General features: G+C 42.2%; 2 protein-coding genes across 5 annotated transcripts in view; one reads left to right on the forward strand and one right to left on the reverse strand.

Moving 5' to 3' along the window:
• kif26aa (kinesin family member 26Aa) overlaps positions 1-23,961 on the reverse strand; it is a 176,028-nt gene that overhangs the window by 147,523 nt on the left and 4,544 nt on the right. The gene's annotated exons all lie outside the window — the stretch shown is intronic.
• On the forward strand, positions 8,675-16,112 carry LOC112249898. 2 transcript variants are annotated; one of them, XM_024419613.2, is made up of 6 exons: positions 8,675-8,898; positions 9,711-9,856; positions 14,856-14,929; positions 15,058-15,165; positions 15,344-15,442; positions 15,952-16,112. In XM_024419613.2, exons 1-6 carry the CDS (start codon positions 8,788-8,790, stop codon positions 16,095-16,097), a joined length of 684 nt encoding a protein of 227 aa, XP_024275381.1. In that variant the 5' UTR covers positions 8,675-8,787; the 3' UTR covers positions 16,098-16,112. The 2 variants fall into 2 exon arrangements, with proteins under 2 accessions (XP_024275381.1, XP_024275382.2); XM_024419614.2 differs by lacking the exon at positions 8,675-8,898 and adding an exon at positions 8,954-9,058.

The following is a 23,961-nucleotide window of genomic DNA, read 5'->3' on the forward strand; positions in this document are numbered from 1 at the left end:
GCAACAAATTCAAAGATTTTTCAAAGAGTTCATATATAAGGAAATCAGTCAATTTAAATCAGTTAATTCGCCCCTAGTCTATGGATTTTAATATATGAATTTCACATGACTAGGAATACAGATGTGCTGTTGGTCACAGATCTGTTGGTCACAGATACTGTACCTTAAAAAAAAGGTAAGGGCATGGATCAGAAAACCAGTCAGTGTCTGATGTGACCATTTGCCTCATGCAGAGCGACACATCCCCTTCACATGATCAGGCTGTTGATTGTGGCTTGTGGAATGTCGTCCCACTCCTCTTCAATGGCTGTGCGAAGTCGCTGGATTGTGTGGGGAACTGGAACACGCTGTTGTACACGTCGATCCAGAGCATCCCAAACAAGCTCAATGGGTGACATGTCTGGTGAGTATGCAGGCCATGGAAGAACTGTGACATTTTCAGCATCCAGGAATTGTGTACAGATACTTACGACATGGGGCCGTGCATTATCGTGCTGAACAATTTAGAAAGGCCTTTTATTGTCCCCAGCACAAGGTGCACCTGTGTAATGATCATGGAGTTTAACCAGCTTCTTGATATGCCACACCTGTCAGGTGGATGGATTATCTTGGCAAAGGAGAAATGTTCTGTAACAGGGAGGTAAACAAACACTTATATCTTTGAGAGATATAAGCGTTTTGTCCGTATAGGCACATTTCTGGGATCTTTCATTTCAGCTCATGAACCATGGGACCAACACTTTACATTATGCATTTATATTTTTGATCAGTGTACATTATTACACCAGAGTAAGCTTGAAGTAAGGAAGCAATTCTGTCGAGATCTTTGTTTTCCAATGATGAATAGTCCAATACTGTCTGAACCTGAAACCAGACCAGAAAGTCAAAGCCACACATCACTGAATCCACACCTAAACTACAGCAGAGGTAACTGAAGTAAGGAAAGGACAGACGACAGCGCCTCCTGTGGCACTGCGAGTCAAAACAGAGAGAAGATTACAGATAGAGAGATAGGAAGGGATGGAGAGGGAGGCAGATAGGGGTATAGAGAGGGAGTGGGTGTTGAGAGAAAGAGCCAGGAGTGATGGTGAGAAATCAGGACAGGAAGGTGTAAAGTGACTTAGCGTTGGTGTGATGTCCTGTATTGATAATTGAAGTAACAGGGATGAACTATGAAAATTGACGCCCAGGTCCGACACAAATGCAAAAGAGATTTCTCTTAGTCACCGTAGCTTTGTTTGTAACTAAACCTGGGACTAAAGGTTCAAGCAAAATACAGGCCCTGGTACAGCTCATGGCACCATTAGTATGGTCCAAACATTGTAAAGGTTTTTGTAAAAGTCAGATTAAATGAATAGTGCACCAGAGGGTATCTGGTATCCCATTTATTCCAATGGGGATCATCTCTGACAATAGCCTTCAATTTATAGTGAATTTGGGGGTAGCCCCAACAGGGACTGGAACTCGTCTCCCATTACTGTCAACCCAACACCTTAGCGACTACGCGAAGAGATACAAACCTTTCGACCAGATCGCAAGGTGTTGAGTTAAGGTTGCTACAGTGTTGGAAAAAAGGCATGTGACTACTTCCTCTTACACCCACATCAGCTTAACACTTCACTCATCATCAATGTACGTTCCGACAGAGCAAACATTACGATGAGTGTCAATAATATATTGACAAGACTCCCCCAGTAGATCCCATCCCACCACCTGAGGGGTGGGAGCCTCAATATACCCAATGGATGAACCAAGGGACAGGCTGATTCTCTATAATCAAATCAAATCAAATATTTGTCACATGCTTCGTAAAAAACTGGTGTAGACTTGGCACGGGGTACCAGTACTGAGTCTATGTGCAGGGGCATAAGGTCATTTAAGTAAGTATGCACATATAGGTGGGAATAAAGTTACTAGGCAACAGGATAGATAATAAACAGAGATGAGTCAATACAGATAGTTAAATAGTTATCCAATAGCTACCTGGACTATTTAGCAGTCTTATGGCTCAGGGTTAGAAGCTGTTCAGGGCCCTGTTGGTTCCAGACTTAGTGAATTGGTACTGCTTGTCATATGGTAGCAGATAGAATTGTCTATGACTATTAACAATTTTAGGGGACTTCCTCTAACACCACCTGGTATAGAGGTCCTGGACGGCAGGGGGCTCGGCCCCAGTGATGTACTGGGCTGTACGCACTACCCTCTGTAGCGCCTTGCGTTCGGATGCCAAGCAGTTGTCATACCAAGCAGTGATGCAGTCAGTCAAAATGTTCTCAATGACGCAGCTGTAGAACTTTGAGGATCTGAGTGCCAATGCCAAATCTTTTCAGCCTCCTGAAGGGGAAGATGCGTTGTCGTGCCTTCTTTACATGTTGCATTTATATATACAGTACCAGTCAAAAATTTGGACACACCTACTCATTCAAGGGTTTTTCATCATTTTTACTATTTTCTACATTTTTAAGGTACAGTATCTGTGACCAACAGATGCACATCTGTGTTCAAGACTGTTAGAAAAGCATGTCATAGTTGATGTCTTCACTATTATTCTACAATGTAGAATAAAGAAAAACCCTGGAATGAGTAGGTGTGTCCAAACTTCTGTATATACAGTGTCAAAAAAAAGTATGTGAACCCTTAGGAATTACCTGGATATCTGCATAAATTGGTCAAATAATGTAATCTAATCTTCATCTAAGTCAAAACAATAGACAAACAGTCTGCTTAAACTAATAACACACAAACAATTATATGTTTTCATGTCTTTATTGAACACACCGTGTAAACATTCACAGTGCAGGGTGGGAAAAGTATGTGAACCCTTGGATTTAATAACTGGTTGACAGTCCTTTGGCAGCAATAACCTCAACCAAATGTTTTCTGTAGTTGCGGATCAGACCTGCACAACGGTCAGGAATTTTGGACCATTCCTCTTTACAAAACTGTTTCAGTTCAGCAATATTCTTGGGATGTCTGGTGTGAACCGCTCTCGAGGTCATGCCACAGCATCTCAATCGGGTTGAGGTCAGGACTCTAACTGGGCCACTCCAGAAGGCGTATTTTCTTCTGTTGAAGCCATTCTGTTGTTGATTTACTACTGTGTTTGGGGTCGTTGTCCTGTTGCATCACTCAACTTCTGTTGAGCTTCAATTGGTGGACAGATAGCCTTACATTCTCCTTCAAAATGTCTTGATAAACACGGGAATTAATTTTTCTGTCGATGATAGCAAGTTGTCCAGGCCCAGATGCAGCAAAGCAGCCCAAAACCATGATGTTCCCTCCACCCTCCACTTATCTAATCAAGATATATTAGTGTTTTATTTGTCATTATATATTTTTTTACAAACGTTAGAATTTGTCTTTGCGTAGATTGTTGACATAAAAATACAATAAATCCATTTTAATCCCACTTTGTAACACAACATTTGGAAAATGTGAATACTTTCTGAAGGCATTGTACATCATTACACTTATGGGTTAACTAGCTAGCCAATTTCAGCCATATTACAATAGACATTATGTCAAAACACCTCAAAACAAGACATGGTATCAATAAGAAGATACAACGAGCTGAAACGAGCCACCTACGATTCCCCACGTCAGCTTCTTGTCATTGTTGCTAGCTATCTGACTGTTCAGAATCATAACAATGCCTGCCTTCCAGCCACATCGATGCTCACAGATCATTTTTGTGAGGTTGTCAGCCAACTCCTCTGTACCACAATGCTTGTTGTTGTGTTGGTGTATTGGGCAGAAATTAATGGGCTTGACTTCTGTGTCAGAGACCTACTATGAACTCTACTTTTACACTAAGGTTTGGAGAGATGTAATGAAACTTGTTAGATCTACTGAGAATGTCTGTGTCCCTTCTAACCTTTGATTATAGGAGCTTGCTGTCCAGACAGCAGTCTGAAGCGCACACTTATGTGCACACAAACACATTCCTACACAAAGGCACTGTCATGACGTGGCCCTTTCTGGATGTAGATCATAGCTTTCCCCACTCTCTCCACTCTCACTCTCACTCCTAACCCAGGTTTATTACCCCCAGTCGTAAATATTGGGTAGCGACTACCATGCAGTATTGAGGGAGAGAGTCTCCCAGAACAGAGACTTGGCCAAACTCTTAATCTTTTGAGAGTGTGGGAATAGTCCGTGCACACTTAAGGGACAGTTATGACGAGTGTGTTTCATTTGTGATCTCATGAAGGACAGGAAACACACATAACTGTTTCTCTTAAAGTGTAGTTTTTCCAGCTGTCGAGTTTACATCTAAAGATGAAGATGTAATGTGATGTTAACCTTCTAAATGAGAGTATGGATTTTCATATAAAGATCAACTAGTCAGTGGCCACACCCCCGTGAGCCCAGACATCACATTAGGCGTCATGGACCGCACTTTTCTACTGTTACTTATAAAACCCACTCCTGATGAAATTCACCCCAGTGTAAGCTAAGGTTGCAAATGGTTGAATTTCTAAGACCAAAACAAACCAGGTGATGCTGGTTTGTGAAGTGGTTTAAACTATAACTCTACCAAAGGACAAGACTATAGCACGTGGAGCATTGGCTACACGGATGGAAATGGTTAAACTCTGAGACGATTGATCACTACAGAATAAGAGCAAATCTTAGAGGTATTATTACTAGTCTGCAGCTAGAAATGACGTAAGTCCAACGAGAATACAGACAACCGCCAAAGCATCTATTCTAAGAGAACATTTCTGAATGGTACTCTGAAGTATCCATTTTAACCACGAAAGACTTTGTGACTTCAATGAAAGTTAACCAGAGAGACTCCGATGAAATAACCAGCAGACGGACAGGATTCCAACAGAGAAGACAACAACGACATCCGGGCGTAAATATGAATTCCAATTTCTTTTTGAATGAGCAGCCGTTCATGGGCAAAGGATTAGCATTTCAATGAATATAATTATAGACTGTGTGTAATGAATCCATTTGTCTTTCCCGCTCTTTCTCAGTCCCACCCCTTCCCTTTTGTCAACCAAGCGGTCATATCGTCTTAGCCCACTAGGGACTTTCCTATCATTCTTAGTAACCAATATCTACTGTTTGCTTGCTATGTATTTCTATGATTATTTAGTTAGTTAGTAAATAAATAATTAAGCCAATTTACATATTGCTGATTCATTATGGAAACTAGAGTTTGTGCAGATAACCAACAATTTTACGACATTCAGATGAGACTGACAGCAGGTAAAGAATAATTCATGATTGACTGCTATTGATATAAAATATCTTCAGATCTTTAAGAGTGGATTTGAGAGATAGCCACTCTATATAAACAAAATCTTTCGTGGTGCCCCAGGATCTTAACAAGCTAATTGTTTAATTAATGCTTTAATTCAATCACGTAATCAATCAAACGTTAGGTAATCGATTTGAAAATAGCATTTAATCTCATTTAACCATAGTAGAGACACGACAGCACACACACACACACACACACAGACACACAGACACGCACACACACACACACACACACACACATACACACACACACACACAGACACACACACACACACACACACACACACACACACACACACACACACACACACACACACACACACACACACACACACACACACACATAGTATGTGCATGCACAAATGCACACGCACAGATACACACAAACAGTTTGTTAGTCCTATGACCAGAGTTTTATTAACTTTTTAGAAGGTCTGAAAACTGTAGAGATGAATTTCCCTCCTTTACTCAACAGTCAGCGTTATGTTTGGGGCAAAATAATCCGTTATGGCACAAACCTTTCTGTGCCTTTCTCTCCGCCACACACACACACACACACGCACAAACACACACACACACGCACAAACACACACACACACACACACACACACACACACACACACACACAAACACAAAGATTAACTCTTGAATACTAGTCAGGCTAGTTGTTGAGGCCCGTCTCCTGTCTGTCATTCATGCTGGTACTGCATGTCTCCCAGGCATACTCATCTAACAGAGTAATCACTGACCCCCATGTACAGGCTCCTATCTGTTGTTTTCATTGGCAATGCCCCAAACAGTCACCTTGGGTCTAACACACACACACACACACACACACTCAGGAGAACCCACTCCTACCCCCACACACCCAACACCAGCTCCTATGAAACCAGTCATTTCGGTGGGGCCAAAACATTGAGGCACTAAGCCAGGGTCATACCCCTCACAGAGGCCAGTGGTGTGACACATAAACAGAGATCTACACACAAACACGACATGGGTTATTTGTTACACAATCACTTTGGCAGACAAGTAAGCAGACATTTTGGCCTTCACTCCCACTATATAGTTCACTGTGATAGGGTTCAGCACCTCTCAGTTTCCCCTCCTGATACTCTCTCTGGATATTAAGTAATTATCACTGCCCGACTCTGAGGGGTTTTGATGAAATGCTAAATGACTGAGTCACTGGTTATTATGAGCTCTCGAGTGGTACAGCGGTCTAAGGCACTGCATCTCAGTGCTAGAAGCATCACTACAGACCCTGGTTTGATTCCAGGCTGTATTACAACTGGCCATGATTGGGAGTACCACAGGATGGCGCACAATTAGCCCAGTGCCGTCCGGGTTAGGGTTTTGCCTACAGTAGTTAAATAAAAAAGAAATAAAAATAAACATTTCATTCCAACCACCCATTGCTCTATTTGTTACAGGATAATATTTGGGTACTGCTTCAGTCCTCAACACACACATTTTCAAAGGAAGGTTCATTTAAGAGGCTTTGTAAAAAATTAAAAAATAAATGAAAGAAGATCTTCATACGGTTGTGATATAATGTATTTGAGTCATTGTAAGATGTTTTTCCTTGGTGAAGAGTTTTGAGTAGTGGCTAGTCTTTAAATGTTTTTTTTTTTCTAGAACTTTCCCATACAAAAGTCTGAGTGCTTTCACAGCTGCCACCCAAATGTCTGCAGTAATTTGAGTCCTTTCAGGATGATGCAGAAAAATTGGGACGTCGAGTCATGACAGCAATCTAGCAAAAGCCTTATTTGTCACCCCCCTCTCTCTTTTGTAAAAGACTTAGCATATTTGCATGACAACGCTAAGTGGTCTGTCGTCTGTGGAGACAACTGACAGGCGAGTCCAAGCAGACAGCCAGTTAAGTTCTGTCCAAGATGACTGACAGAAGACACAGGCGTGTCCAATACAACACTGACAAAAAAGCCAAAAGTTTTGCTTATTCACTGCTTGAAAGAGATGAAAAAGAAACGACTGTTTCACTGAGCTGGATGTTTAAATGTGGGGCTCTACTGACAGATATCCTAGTGATAGAAAATGAGTTGGCTTTACTTCAACTTAGTGTTGAATGATATTTCACCTCTCTATTCTGGGTGTATCGTATACCATTCAGTGGGATTATTTCAAAGAGAGTCTTTCATTCTCTACGTTAGCATAGCTTTACATTATGACATAAATGCAACAACCTTTTCTGGGTGTGTTCATATGCAGTTTCAAACACAATTGCTTTTGAACAGGTCAATATAAATAAAGTAAAAAAATATTCTCAAATAACATGTTAGCCTTAATAAAGGGATATTTCATCCAAATTACAAAAAGTCATATTAGTTTCCTTAACCTGTAGGCAGTCTATGGACAAGGTAAGACAGCAATCCATGTTTTGGTTTGGTTTACCTGACCACTGTCTGGTGTTTACTTGGCAACTGTTTAGCATTTTTGTCCAAAAAGAATCATGGCAAGTCAGTATCCCCTAAATAGTATTATAGTTTCCCATGTCCAAATCATCTTAAAGTAACTTTATTGCGTTCCACAATCAAGTGTAGAGACATTGGGATGATTTTGACATGGAACATAAAACACCGAACATAAAACACCGAACATGAAACACCGAACATGAAACAAGAAAAATGAAACCCGAAACATGAAACACTGATCCAAAGTTCATGCAACATCTGACCAGACAGACGTCACACCATAAATCCACTGGCCTCAGCATCAAAACTGTAGTATAATGTTATCATGACTGGCCAATCTATTATTATTTTTAGTGTGGTTGATTATGTTGTTATCACTATTCATATTCTTGTGGTTTTGTTTTTGCGATAAATGACTATTTGTATAATATACAAGCAGAAAAGAAAAAAGATAGATACATTTACCATAAATAAATTCCCATTCATGTGAAGTATTTGCATAATGGGAACGATTCTACTTTGTTTACATTGTTTTGGGCAAAATAAGGGGGCGGTCAAAGTCTTGTGGCCCAACACACACCTCCACTCTCAGAAGCACTGTGTGCTCTGCTCTCAGTACGACTCCCTTTCTAATATTTATGTTTTTTACATTTGAGTCATTCAGCAGACGCTCTTATCCAGAGTGACTTACAGGAGCGATTAGAGATAAGTATATTTATTTTATTTAGTAACCTATTTTTCACCTAGTCAGCTCGGGGATTCAAACAATCAACCTTTCGGTTATTGGCCCAAAGTTCTTAACCGCTAGGCTACCTACCTAATATCAAGGCCTTATTTGCCCAGTAATTATTTATCAATGGTGGGAAAGCCAATGCAAACAGAAACTGTTCCCATAAACAGACATGGTTTGCAGAGTACACAGGCCAGGGGAGGGCAACCTCATGGGTATAAGACTGGCACTCTTCTGCTGCCCTGGCACTGTTGTTTAATCCAGCTAGTGCACCACAGGGCAGACATAGGAAGATATAGCGAGGCTTCAAGTAGACTACAGGAGATATACTCTAGTGACAAGGAGTCAGACATGTTGGTCCTGTGTGTCATCTCTGTCCTCAGCCTTCTCTCAGTGGGACTGGCAGCTCCTCTGTCCTGTGCGGATCTACTGAGACCCCTAAAGATGAACAGCACGAACCATGTTAGTACTATGTCTGTCTGTCTGTCTGTCTGTCCTGTGAGGATCTACTGAGACCCCTAAAGATGAACAGCACGAACCATGTTAGTACTATGTCTGTCTGTCTGTCTGTCTGTCCTGTGAGGATCTACTGAGACCCCTAAAGATGAACAGCACGAACCATGTTAGTACTATGTCTGTCTGTCTGTCTGCCTGTCCTGTCTGTCTGTCTGTCTGTCTGTCTGCCTGCGTGTCTGTCTGTCTGTCTGTCTGTCTGCCTGCGTGTCTGTCTGTCTGTCTGTCTGTCTGTCTGTCTGTCTGTCTGTCTGTCTGTCTATCTGTCTGTCTGTCCGTCTGTCTATCTATCCATCCATTTGTATCTGTTTATCTATCTGTTAAGACATTTGGTTAGAAAATCTGTCTTTCTGCCTGCCTATCTAACTACTGCTTTTATCCATCTATGTTTGTATTGTTCGGTATATACCAGGTATTCCTAAACTGGTGTAGGGGGTACGCGCAATGCCGTCGGGGGTATGCCATATACCCCCTCTGAGTAACCTCTCTGGCAAAAATGTAAGAAAAAAAAAGTCTTTTATATATATATATATATATATATATATAAAATACTTTTGAAATTATATATATATGTATATATATAATAAAAAAAGTATTTTATATATATATATATAATACTTTTTTCTTCTTAATGTTTTGCCAGAGAGGTTACTCAGAGGGGGCACTCAGCTGGAGGTTGAATGTTTGAAGGGGTATAGGATTATAAACAGTTTGGTAAACACTGGTATATACAGTATCTCTGGGTCCTATATATCTTGCAGATTTTGGGTAAGTGGATTTTTATCGCGGAGAGCACTGAGGTCCCTGGTGGCAGGGAGTATGCTGCAAAAGAATGGATCACAGGCTGGCTTCAGATCTCTCCTGGGCTCCAGAACAACACTGTCAAAGAATTACAGATGATAAACATGTAAGAAAATGATGAACTTTCAATGCGCTTCATGTTTATTGTATGTTGATTGTATGCATACCGTACCAGAAATGTGAATGTGAAAAACGTGTTGAAAATGAAATAATAACAAACATCGTTGTAACAAAAATTGTAATTGTAACACGTAAAAATGACCCCGTCTTTGCTTTTACAAACACTTCATTTCTGGTTAACAATGAAGTACCTCACTGTAATTGTTTTCAATTAAAATATACAAAAATCTTCTCCACAAGCGATTTCTAAAGCAAGTATTTTGCTATGACTGGGGAGTGGAACTCATTTTTATTGGTCTATATAATTTATCTCCTGGTGATGTCACCAGCCATGCCAAAACTCCATCCCACCAAAACAGGCTGAAATTACAGGCGGTCATTTCAAACAGCTCTTACACTAAAAGGGAATTATCACAATTTCACAGTATTATTCCAACCTCAGTGAGGAAATATACTGTATATAAAACATAGGAAAATCAAGTTTCTTTACTGTACTGTGCCTTTTAAGTAAATCAGATGATATATTAGGTGAAAGGGAGATATTTTAGTAAATGTTCTCCTAACATTTCCTAAAATGTTCTTCACAACATCTGTAAAAACTACCACAGGTTGCCAGGGACGTAATGTTCCTGTAATGTTTTTACAATATACTGCCACAAAAAAATGTGGCTACATGCCATACTCTCAATGGTCTCAAAGTTTTAAAAAATTGTGAAAACATTGGTGCAATGTTCTGCTAATGTGTAGTGTCACATTACTGCTTGAAGTTGCCAAAGTTTTAAACAAATGCCATTTCAATCATCTTACATAATTATATTAGGATATTGTCCAAACATAGTTACAGATTTTGTAGCCCTTTCCTGCAGTCAAATGACCAAATCGCGCTCTATTGGCTTGATGGGTGGAATATTATCAATACGTCCCTGTGCCCAAGAATGCCAAGGTAACCTGTCTAATTGACTATGGCTGTAGTACTCCCATCTGTAGCAATGAAACAGCTTTGAAAGGCTGGCTCACATGGCTCACATCAACACCATCATCCAAGGCACCCCGGACCCAATTCAATTCGCATACAGTCCCAACAGATCCACAGATGACGCAATCTCGATTACTCTTCACACTGCCCTCTCTCACCTGGACAATGCTGTTCATTGACTACAGCTCAGCGTTCAATACCATAGTGCCCTCTAAGCGCGTCACTAAGCTAAAGACCCTGGGACGGAACACCTCCCTCTGCAACTGGATCCTGGACTTCCTGATGGGCCATCCCCAAGTGGTGAGGGTAGGCAAAAATACATCTTCCACGCTGACCCTCAACACGGGGGTCCCTGAGGGGTGCGTGCTTACTCTCCTCCTGCACTTCCTGTTTACCCACAACTGCGTGGCCGCGCACGACTCCAACATCATCATTAAGTTTTCTGATAGCACAACCGTGGTGGACAACGATAACATCTCCCTCAACTTCAGCAAGAAAAAGGTACTAATCGTGGACTACAGGAAACGGAGGTCCGAGCATGCCCCCATTCACATCGACGGGGCGTGTCGAGAGTTTCCTCGGTGTCCACATCACTGAGGAATTAACATGGTCCACACACATCAACACAGTCATGAAGAAGACATGACAACGCTTCTTCCCCCTCAGGAGGCTGAAAAGACTTGGCATGGACACTCAAATCCTCACAAAGTTCTACAGCTACACCATTGAGAGCATCTTGACTGGCAGCAGAGGGTGGCGCTACAGAGGGTTGTGCGGACAACCCAGTACATCACTGGGGCCAAGCTCCCTGCCATCTAGGACCTCTATAGCAGGCGGTGTGAAAGGAAGGCTAGGAAAATTGTTAAAGACTCCAGCAATCCAAGCCATAGACTGTTATCTCTGCTTCCGCATGGCAAGCGGTACTGGAGCATCAAGTCTGACACCAACAGGCTCCTGAATAGCTTCTATTCCCAAGCAAGGTTTGAAATTATTGTTTCAATCAAATATTATACACGTATATGTTTGGGCTTCTTACGGTTAATATGCAGTCTACAAATGAATTGTCATTATGTTCGGGTTCCCTGACCATCTGTTCAAGGCAAAATATGTGCCATAACCAGGCTTCCAAAGCTCTTTATGATTACAGATGTGTCACGCCCTGGCCATAGAGAGGCTTTTATTCTCTATTTTGGTTAGGCCAGGGTGTGACTAGAGTGGGCATTCTAGTTTCTTTATTTCTATGTTTTGGCCGGCTACGGTTCTCAATCAGGGACAGCTGTCTATCGTTGTCTCTGATTGGGAATCATACATAGGCAGCCTTTTTCCCACCTGTGTTAGGTGGGTAGTTGTCTTTGTTAGTGGCCTGTATAGCCCTAGTAAGCTGCACAGTCATTTTTGGTGTTTTGTTGGCGACATTCTTAATAAAGGAAAATGTACGCTCACCACGCTGCACCTTGATCCGGTCATTTCCCTGACGACGTTCGTGACAGAACTACCCACCACCAAAGGACCAAGCAACGTGGCCAGGAGGAGCAGGGATTCTGGGCCCTGGAGAAGAAGGAGTGGAGGACCTCATGGACATGGGAGGAGGTTATGACAAGGGACCAGACCCTGCCGTGGAAACAGGCGAAACAGCAAGGGAGGAACGACAGCGATACCAGGAGTAACGGCATTGAGGCAAGCACGAGAGGCAGCTCCAAAAAAATATTTTGGGGGTGGCACACGGGGAGTGTGGCAGAGTCAAGGTTCAGACCTGAGCCAACTCCTCGTGCTTACCGTAGGGAGAGTGGTACTGGTCAGGCACCATGTTATGCGCTAGAGCGCACGGTGTCTCCAGTACGTGTTCACAGCCCGGTGCTCTACATTCCAGCTCCCCGCATTGGACGGGCTAGAGTGGGCATCCAGCCAGGACGGATGGTGCCGGCTCAGCGCGCCTGGACTCCGGTGCGTCTCTTTGGCCTAGGATATCCTGCGCCAGCTCTGCATACTGTGTCTCCAGTGCGTCTGCACAGCCCAGTGCGTCCTGTGCCAGCTCCCCGCATTTTTCCGGGCGAAAGTAACCATCCAGCCAGGACGGGTTGTGCTGGCTCTACGCTCGAGACCTCCAGCTCGAGACCTCCAGTGCGCCTCTCCAACCTGGTGAGTCCTGTGCCTGCTCCCAGAACCAGCCCTCCTGGATGTCTCCCCAGCCTGGTAGGTCCCCAGTCCAGAGGCGCCACCTAAGTGGGGGGAGCCAGAGGTGGAGCGGGGTCTGCGCCCCGCACCGTAGCCGCCACCGAAGTAGATGCCCACCCAGACCCTCCCCTATAGAGTCAGGTTTTGCGGCTGGAGTCCGCAACTTTGGGAGGGGGTGTCACGCCCTGGCCATAGAGAGGCTTTTATTCTCTATTTTGGTTAGGCCAGGGTGTGACTAGAGTGGGCATTCAAGTTTCTTTATTTCTATGTTTTGGCCGGGTAAGGTTCTCAATCAGGGACAGCTGTTTATCGTTGTCTTTGATTGGGAATCATACTTAGGCATACTTTTCTCCCACCTGTGTTTGGTGGGTAGTTGTCTTTGTTAGTGGCCTGTATAGCCCTAGTAAGGTTCACATTCGTTTTAGTTGTTTCTTGTTTTGTTGGCGACATTTATAATAAAAGAGAATGAACGCATACCTAGCTGCACCTTGGTCCGGTCATTTCCGTGACGACGATCGTGAGTGCTAATGTCCCCACATTGTTCTCACAGCATAATGAAATGTTTTGTAAACTTTAAAATAACATAACAAATGTTCTGTTAACATTCTTGCAACATCAGAGGAATGTTTTTTCCACATAAATACCAACATTCTATAATCATCAACACAACTGGACAGATTGCGTTATTACAACATTTAGGGGGAATGTTCTTATACCTTTCCCACAGCTTAATAAAATTGTCTGGGAACATTCACAGAATCAGTTTGGTTTGCTGGGTATACTCTGGGAACTAGAGGTCGACCGATTATGATTTTTCAACGCCGATACCGATAACAATTATTGGAGGACCAAAAAAAGACGATACCGATTAATCGGCCAATTTTTAATGACCGCTCCGTCTGCCGCTTTTTACGGCGACGTTGTTTTGGTTCGCCGGCTGGGATCCGATCCATTGTCTTGGGTGGTGGGCAAAACAGAGGATCGGCTTCAGGAAAGTCGTATTCCTGGTCGTAATGTTGGTGGGTTGACGTTGCTCTTATATCCAATTGTTCCTCCCGACTGTATGTAATAAAACCTAAGATTACCTGGGGTACCAATGTAAGAAATAACTCGTAAAAAAACAATATACCTCATAGTTTCCTAGGAATGTGAAGCGAGGCGGCCATCTCTGTTGGCGCTGGAAGTATACAATATTAAACTAAATATTAAACTAAATATGCAGGTTTAAAATATATACTTGTGTATTGATTTTAAGAAAGGTGTTGATGTTTATGGTTAGGTACACATTGGACAGTGCTTTTTTCGCAAATGCGCTTGTTAAATCACCCGTTTGGCGAAGTAGGCTATGATTCAATGATAAATTAACAGGCACCGCATCGATTATATGCAACGAAGGACAAGCTAGGTAAACTAGTAATATCATCAACCATGTGTAGTGAACTAGTGATTATGTTAAGATTGATTGTTTTTTATAATATACGTTTAATGCTAGCTAGCACCTTACCGTGGCTCCTTGCTGCACTCACATAACAGGTAGTCAGCCTGCTAAGCAGTCTCCTCGTGGAGTGCAATGTAATAGGCCATGATCGGTGTCCAAAAATGCCGATTACCGATTGTTATGAAAACTTGAAATCGGCCCCAATTAATCGGCCATTCCGATTAATCGGTTGACCTCTACTGAGAAGGTTGTCAAATTGTGTGACATTAGGAATGTTCTCAGAACAAAGACAACTTAGAGAAATGTGTTTTGAGTGTAATGTGATGAATGTGTTTTTTATAATTTAATTTGTAGTTGAATACTGTAGTATATTTATCTCAGTTCATTACTCAACAGTGGAGGCAAATGCATTAGCATGACCAGTGAAATGACCATGGAAAACAACATGGAGAACAACACATTTACCTCAAGTGAGTAAAGACATAACACTACTATTATTAATCATCAAAATAATAATATGACTTTGCACTAAAGGATAGTGAATCAATGTGGTATGTCATGTTAAAAAAAAGTGTGTGTGCGTGCGTGCGTGCCATAGCGGGACCTTTGCCCTATTCCCAGACCTACCTGAATACCTGCCCTGACTGCCTCCTGGTCCAACAGAAGTTGTCATTGGTTAGCAAATACAGCACTCTGTATATCTTCAGTAAGAACATTACATTTCAACTATCATGCTAAATTCAGTACTATAGTCTTGTTTAAAAATGTATTACTACTTAACTAATGGGACATTATATACAATAAGTGGATTATATGTATTTTAAAATATGTTTCCTTTGGGCCCCCTGGCTCATAATATATTTGCTATTCCCTGTGATGAACAGGTAAGAGAAAGGAGCTGACCTCTGCTGAACTGGAAGTGTTTAAGAAACAGGTGGACTGTCTCAATTTGCCACCAGCAGTGTTCACAAAGCCACAGAAAGGTAAGCATACCTAGAGTTTTCACCAGAAATTATTTTCAGCGACCAAGCTACCATTTTAGAATGATTCAACCAAAGTTTGCAATGTTATGAAGCACCAACTGCATGATTTTATTTTTACTAGGCAAGTCAGTTAAGAACAAATTCTTATTTTCAATGACGGCCTAAGAACAGTGGGTTACTGCCTGTTCAGGGGCAGAACGACAGATTTGTACCTTGTCAGCTCGGGGATTAGAACTTGCAACCTTTCAGTTACTAGTCCAACGCTCTAACCACTAGGCTACCCTGTCGCCCCTGATAAGCTAGCGAACTAGATTTGACATTGTGCTTTGACACTGTTGGATAGGCCAACAACAACGTGCTGTTTTGCATGCTGTTCGGAAGATGCACCCATATGGGGAGAAATAGGCAATACCTTACTGCAAAGTAGCTTCTGGGGAAAACTAAATGTTGTATCCTTGTGATGATGTAAATGTTCATTTACTCACAGACTGTCATAATTTGCGGCATAGATTCCTGTCCAGATCCGACACAGGACAACAGCAAAACTCTGGACCTGTCGAAAGTGATCGAATTGCTGAGTGACAAGATTGATCTTAAGAAGACTTTAGAAGAGATGATAAGTAAATTACAACTAGGGAGTAATAAAGCCGATTAATTGTCAAAATGTCAAGTGGCGCCTATTATGTATTTTTTTATATAATACATTTAAAAAATAGATTTTAAAAAATAGATTTAGAAATAGATTTGTATTTTTTCATACTCATTGTTTTAATGGTTGGTATATCGCCACAATGGGACCATTCGACAACATATTTCTCCTACATTCAAACAGTGTTTCAACCTTTAGAGAATTAACCCTAGCTAGCACACAGTGTCCTTCCGGCCACCTTCCGAACACCTACCCTCGCCGTCGTTAACAAAACTGCAGGAAAACAATGCTGACAGGCGGGGGCGAAGGACACTGTCTACCGGTGTGCTAGCTAGCTACTTATCCTGCCTACTGTATACCAGAGCACACAGTGTCCTTTGCTCGAACCTGTCAAACACCTGCCCTCACCGTCATTAACAGAAGTGAGAGAAAGCAGTCCGACAGGTGGGGGCAAAGGACACTGTCTACCGGTGTGCTAGCTATCGTTAGCTAGCTACCTATCCTGCCAGCAGTGCACCGGAGTCCTAGTTAGCTAGCTAACTAGCTAGCAACCAGTGTCCTTCGCTAACGCCTGCCAAACACCTGCCCTCGCCACTGTTAACAGAACTGCGGAAACAGTGCTCGACAGGCGGGGGCAAAGGATACTGTCTACCAGTGTCCTAGCTATCGTTAGCTAGCTGGCTACCTATTCTGCCTGCTGTGTACCAGAGTCCTAGCTAGCTAGCACCCAGTATCCATCGCTAACGCCTGCCAAACTTCTGCCCTCGTTAACAGAACCGTGGGAAAATAATGCCCGACAGGTGGAGGGGGGGACGACACACTATCTACAGTGTCCCTAGCTAGCTAATTACCGCCGTTGTCACCACGCCTCTTATTCTGTGGTGTTTATCGGTGGTTGGCACCCAACGCTATTGTGCATTTCGGCCACCTACTGTAGTGGAGCACTCCTGCCTGTGTCCCGGAGTCCTAGCTTAAAAATGTACCAATTGAAGTATAAAGGGTGGTTCCTGCAATTGCACCCTTCTCAGTCTTCCTACTATGGAGAATAGAAAGGTGGAGACTGGAGAGACCAACTCTCCACTCAAAGAATATGTTCTTGCCCTCATCAATCAGATGCTCTCCACCCCTACGGTACATCCCAGGGACACATTGCTTAATGGCAGGGTGGTGGATTGTGTTCCCTGAAATGGACAAGCTGATTGACGGAGCGCCGGGCCCTCTCTATGCACTTGTTTATCTTCGGGTCCCAATCGAACATCCAGCTCCTTCGCTGCGCGATATCAGAGAAGACCACCGTTGTCCCGGGAAACATTCGATTCACCACCTCAAAATCTGCAGATTTACCGTACTTTGACCTACTACAGTAGCTATGTTGGTCTATTACTTCAAATAATATGCAAGATTGCAAGGTTCTTAGGATTCAAATTTTCTCAAACAGCCTAATTCATACTCTTCATTGGAATAATGGACTTTTTTTTGTTTTACATTAACCTTTATTTAACTAGGCAACTCATTTTAGAACAAACTCAATTTACAATGACAGCCTACTACAATGACGGCCTACCCCAGCCAAACCCGGACAACGCTGGGCCAATTGTGCGCCGCCCAATCACAGCCGGATGTGATGCAGCCTGGATTCGAACCAGGGACTGTAGTAACGCCTCTTGGACTGAGATGCTGTGCCCTAGACCGCTGCGACACTCGTGTCCTGCTATTAAAATAATATGCAGTACCAGTCAAAAGCTTGGACACTTACTCATTCAAGGGTTGTTCTTTATTTTTACTATTTTCTACATTGTATAATAATAGTGAAGACATCAAAACTATGAAATAACACATATGGAATCATGTAGTAACCAAAAAAGTGTTAAACAAATTCAAATATATTTTTGATTTTCCAAAGTATCCACCCTTTGCCTTGATGACATCTTTGCACATTTTTGGCATTCTCTCAACCAGCTTCACATGAGGTAGTCACCTGGAATGCATTTCAATTAACAGGTGTGCCTTGTTAAAAGTTAATTTGGAATGGAATTTCGTTCCTTCAAATAAGCAAATAAGCAAAGAGAAACTACAGTCAATCATTACTTTTATGAAGGTCAGTCAATCAGGAAAATCAGGAACCCCTTTCTAGCTCTGACTCTACTGATAGCTACTTTATTGAGTATAAATGTCATTTATATACCTGTGATATGTGGTTGTCCCACCTAGCTACCTTAAGATGAATGCACTATCTGTAAGTCGCTCTGAATAAGATAATAGTTTAATGACTCAAATGTAAAATTAAACCTTTTGTCTTGCCCATTCACCCTCTGAATGGCAAACATACACAATCCATGTCTCAATAGTCCAAATCCTTCTCCAACCTGTCTCCTTCTTCTTCACTGATTGAAGTGGATTTAACAGGTGACATCAATAAGGTATCGTAGCCTTCACCTGGATAGTCTATGTCTAGGAAAAAGCAGGTGTTCATAATGTTTTTTTACACTCAGTGTATATATTTGTTCTCAATGACATTATATTAAGTCGTTTAGCAGACACTCTTATAGAGAGTGGCTTATAAGAGCAATTAGGGTTAAGGGCCATGCTCAAGGGCACATCAACAGATTTCTCACCTACTGTATTCAGCTTGGGGATTCGAACCAGCAACCTTTCAGTTACTGGCCCAACTCTCTTAACTGTTAGGGCTACCTGTCACCTACGTCGTGCTAAATAAAGAGCTTTAAGGAAATACAGGCAGGCACCACATTACTACAAGAAAATATAGCTTGCTCAATCAAGCATGATGGTCTTGGAAGTATAAAAGAAAAGCTTATTTAATATACTAAAAAACAAGCTTGAAAAGTTAGTGCAATTGGATTAGTGTGGTGTGTGAAGAATCCGATCATTTAACTTGCATGCGGTACAAATGACATTATTGTGGGAACACCTCCTCTAAGAGGATGAATTAGGCTGTGTGAGAAGGTTTGAATCCTAAGAAACCTGCATACACATTGTTTGAAGTACAATAGACCAATATAACTACTGCAGTAGGTCAAAGCTGTGTGCTGGAAAACCTTGAGTGGAGTAGTGTGTTGCTCATGTGAATTTCCTTTCTTTTTAGGCTTCAGACCAATGCCTACTTCTCACTTTGTTTTGTTTTCAATACATTAAGACTCTAAACCTTCTGTGTTTGGACTCCTAGCAAGCACCTGCACATATTCCAGTATGTTTCCCATGAGGATGTTGGCAATCTTAACATCACAACTTGGTCAATCTTGGACAAATCCATGCTACTTTTCTCTGCCAAGAAGCCGATAACATCCGACCAGGACCCGCAGCACCCTATGAGAAATGCCATCCCTGTCTAATCTATGACAAAACACATTGCCCATTCTCAACGGTGGCATTCAGACAAGGCAGGGTTGAAAACAAACACCAACAGTTCTAGGTGGTTGCCTGGTGGGAGCTTGGGTAAAGTGGGAGCATTTTCTCCCAGAGCTTGAGGGTGGCATGATGTCATGAGAAACCAGTTTTTTGTTTGAAAACAAATGTTTGTAGTTACATGAGTTATACTATTTATGCTACCAGGATGGTGGCGGTAGCATAATCACAGTTAAATACTGCAATGCACTGCAGGTTTGATTGAATTGAACCAAAGATGTCTAAAGGAATACACTTTCAGAGCAGAGCGAAGATCAACAAGGCTCACTTCCTCTTTGTCCTCCGTTATTAACACTCCGCGACTGGCATTGTTTTCAAAGACAATGAGGCACTTGCTGTTGTATATAACAATGGCTAGGTAAAAGTAAACATCAAGGAGAGAGTGGATACATTCACACTCCCTTTCATATGATGTCCTTCTAGTTGAGAAAAATTCTGCACATGTGTTGAAAATTAAATATGATACATGAGTCATATACCTCAACCTAAGACACCATCTGAACTGTTTATAGTTTGGAGGTCCTGGGAAACACTTGAAGTAAGCTAAGTAAATTCAATTTGATGCTCAGACCTTGGTCTATGCAATTTTTTTAATATCTTTGAAAAAACACATGTTTTTATTTTTAAATGGACCCTAGAGCTCTCCAACAACAAACTTCTGAGCAAAGACTGGCACGTCGACAAATGGCTTCTCCAACTTCCAAAGAAACTCAGTTCTCACACGTGTGTAACTATACAGTACATATGACCCTGTGTATAGACAACTATACGACCCTGTGTATAGACAACTATACGACCCTGTGTATAGACAACTATACGACCCTGTGTATAGACAACTATATGACCCTGTGTATAGACAACTATACGACCCTGTGTATAGACAACTATACGACCCTGTGTATAGACAACTATACGACCCTGTGTATAGACAACTATACGACCCTGTGTATAGACAACTATACCCTGACCCTGTGTATAGACAACTATACCCTGAGCATATATAGACGACCCTGTGTATAGACAACTATACGACCCTGTGTATAGACAACTATACGACCCTGTGTATAGACAACTATACGACCCTGTGTATAGACAACTGACCCTGTGTATAGACAACTATACGACCCTGTGTATAGACAACTATACGACCCAACTGTGTATAGACAACTATACGACCCTGTGTATAGACAACTATACGACCCTGTGTATCGACAACTATACGACCCTGTGTATCGACAACTCTATGACCCTGTGTATAGACAACTATACGACCCTGTGTATCGACAACTCTATGACCAACTGTGTATATAGACAACTATACGACCCTGTGTATAGACAACTATACTGTGTATAGACAACTATACGACCCTGTGTATAGACAACTATACGACCCTGTGTATAGACAACTATACGACCCTGTGTATAGACAACTATACGACCCTGTGTATAGACAACTATACGACACCCTGTGTATAGACAACTATACGACCCTGTGTATAGACAACTATACGACCCTGTGTATAGACAACTATACGACCCTGTGTATAGACAACTATACGACCCTGTGTTTATAATATAAAAATTGTGGAAACATAAAAACCAAGTGAGGACTAAACAGACTCAAGGAAACAGCCATCCCTTCAATGTGGCTGGTGCCATTCTGACACAGACTGCGCTTTAGGCCATTTCCCAATAATCTAGAATAGGCTCCGGTCTTCATCTCTTTTCCTTGAACACTGATCTAAAATGACATGATGTGGTGAAAAAGCAATTTTGTTCAAACTGATATCAATGGTCACAAAGTAAAGGAGGGAGAAAAAGCCATTGAAATCCAGCCATAGTCTGAGGCAGGCAGGCAGGCCATGAGGTATGAGCCGAAACTACATCACACCAAGCCAAATGACCTGGGGGTTACGGTTAGTTAGGCACATGCCCAGGGCAACATTTTCTACCCGCAATTGCGCTGTGAACAAATGCACTGTAGTATTTAAAATATATAGGATGAATTCAATTCTAATCTGCAGCTGTTTTTTTTTTTTTAAATATTGTAACTTTTCTTGAACAATTTCCATGAGGACAAACTTAACCAGAGATTTAGTAAACAGCGCGATGCATACAGCACACACAATGCAATGGCATGGTACAGTATTGGAACTCCCGGAAACAAAATGTCGCTCCCAAGACTCCAAGCCAGACTAAACTATCCATGGGCCCAGGGAGGGGGGTGATAATCAAATCTCTGCCTGATACATGACATGCCCCTATACCATCACGCATGGACAGAAACCCACGCCCCATGAGAGAGTATGCCGGCCCGTACCACCATTATAGCGTGGAGTCAAGGTGGACTTCATTTCAGATTTGGTTATTGGGAATGACATGCCGATCTCACAGATAGAGCGAGCGTGATCTGGCATGGATTTCCACATGATCTAACAAAAGAGCCAAGGGAAACTTGGGATATATTGTTATTATATTATACTATATTCAATTATACTCGGGTTATATTATACTATATTATATTATACCCTCATCCAGTGTGTGCCCAGTGGGGTGTGTTACTGAGAAGTGTGTGGTAAATGGTGATAAATTCAGCTTGAAGATGTTCTGTCAAATCCTATTCAAAAATCCGACTAACTCCATAACCAAAGCGGTCTTCTCAGAAGGTTAACATAAAACTGCCTTGGACAACGTACGGAAGAGTGGCGTTTTATGAACACTATCTGGATACACTTAATAATAATAATAATGGACATGACTGGCTCCATTTCTGATGTTCAGCACTTCCTTCTTCCGTGGCTGATGGGGATCCCGATGAAAGCCATCACTCATGATGATGAGCTCAAAGTGCTGACTAGGTCCCCTTTATATGCTGGGCAAATAACTTGGTCACGTCCCAAATGGCCTCCTGTTCCCTACATAGTGCATTACATTTCGCTATGGCCACTGGTCAACAGTAATGTATTTATAATAGGGAATATCTTGACTGCTAAGAGTAGGAGAAATCACATGCATGTAAGCCAAAGCGGGTTACATTAAAATGTACCATGGTAGAGGAGGAGAAGGTCAGACATAGGAAGTGCGCAAGTTTGAAAATGTGTTGACAAGTACAGAAGACAGAGTTTTTTTTACCAGGGTGTGAACTGGTCAAGTTCTGAAAACTGGATGGGTCCATTGTCTCAATGGGCAAAAAATCTCTCACTCTACAGAGCGACTATCCGGGGGGGGGGGGTCATATCTCTGTTTTGCGTGGGAATATTTCCTGGTGTTTATAGTCTTGCAATGAAACAGCAGGGAACAGGTCCTGAACCATCTACCTTCTAGCCTGAAGTTCAGCGCGTTATTGACTGTGCCACAAAAGCATACTCAAGCGGCAGAGTCGATATCCGCGCTTATAAACCCAGGGTTGTTACAGTCGTTACAGGTCAAAGTTGAACTTTTTCATCTGTCTGCGACAAGGAAACCAACAGTCGCAGTGACGGTCTACAGACAGTCCACCAGAGTATACATTAAATGTAGTTTTGACCAACGACACTTGTTGACAGACATGTCGATAGGCAAAGTATAAATGAGCCTAAGGTTATGGTTAAGGTTAAGTTTAGGGCTAGGGTTAAGGTTAGGATAAGGGTTAAGTTTAGGGCCAGGGTTAGGGTAAGGGTTAAGTTTAGGGTTAGGATAAGGGTTAAAATTAGGGTTAGGATTAGTAGTTGAAATGTTACTGATAGTCTGTAGGTAGTCTGAAGAGCGTCTACAGATGGACTATCCAAATAAAGTGTTACCAAAACTTTCTCTCTCTTTCTCTCTCTCTCTCTCTCGCTCTGCTTATCTTTCGCTCTCTCTCTCGCTCTCGCTTGCTCTCTCTGCTTATGCATCTCTCTCTCTCTCTCTCTCTCTCTCTCTGTCTCTCTCGCTCGCTCTGCTTATCTTTCTCTCTCTCTCTCTCTCTCTCTCTCTCTCTCTCTCTCTCTGCTCATCTTTCTCTCTCTCTCTCTCTCTCTCTCGCTTGCTCTCTCTGCTTATGCATCTCTCTCTCTCTCTCTCTCTCTCTCTCTCTCTCTCTCTCTTGCTCTCTCTGCTTAAGCATCTCTCTCTCTCTCTCTCTCGCTCAGATAAGGGTTAGGATTAGTAGTTGAAATGTTACTGATAGTCTGTAGGTAGTCTGAAGAGCATCCACAGATGGACTTTCCAAATAAAGTGTTACCAAAACTTTCTCTCTCTCTCTTGCTCTCTCTGCTTATGCATCTCTCTCTCTCTCTGTCTCTCTCAATCGGTCAGCTTATCTTTCTCCCTCTCTCTCTCTCTCACACACACTCTCTCTCTCTCTGCTTCACTCTCTCTCTGCTTCACTCTCTCTTTCTCACACACACTCTCTCTCTCTCTGCTTCACTCTCTCTCTGCTTCACTCTCTCTTTCTCACACACACTCTCTCTCTCTCTGCTTCACTCTC

The sequence above is a fragment of the Oncorhynchus tshawytscha genome, linkage group LG05, assembly GCF_018296145.1.
Source record: "Oncorhynchus tshawytscha isolate Ot180627B linkage group LG05, Otsh_v2.0, whole genome shotgun sequence".
NCBI classification, from domain to species: domain Eukaryota; kingdom Metazoa; phylum Chordata; class Actinopteri; order Salmoniformes; family Salmonidae; genus Oncorhynchus; species Oncorhynchus tshawytscha.

Excerpts from the sequence above, each read along its gene's own strand:
- LOC112249898 (XM_024419613.2), top strand. The coding sequence starts at position 8,788 with ATGTTGGTCCTGTGTGTCATCTCTGTCCTCAGCCTTCTCTCAGTGGGA. Across the intron at positions 9,857-14,855 it reads GAATTACAGATGATAAACAT|TGGAGGCAAATGCATTAGCA; the intron begins GTAAGAAAATGA and ends ATTACTCAACAG. Across the intron at positions 15,443-15,951 it reads GTTCACAAAGCCACAGAAAG|ATTCCTGTCCAGATCCGACA; the intron begins GTAAGCATACCT and ends TTTGCGGCATAG.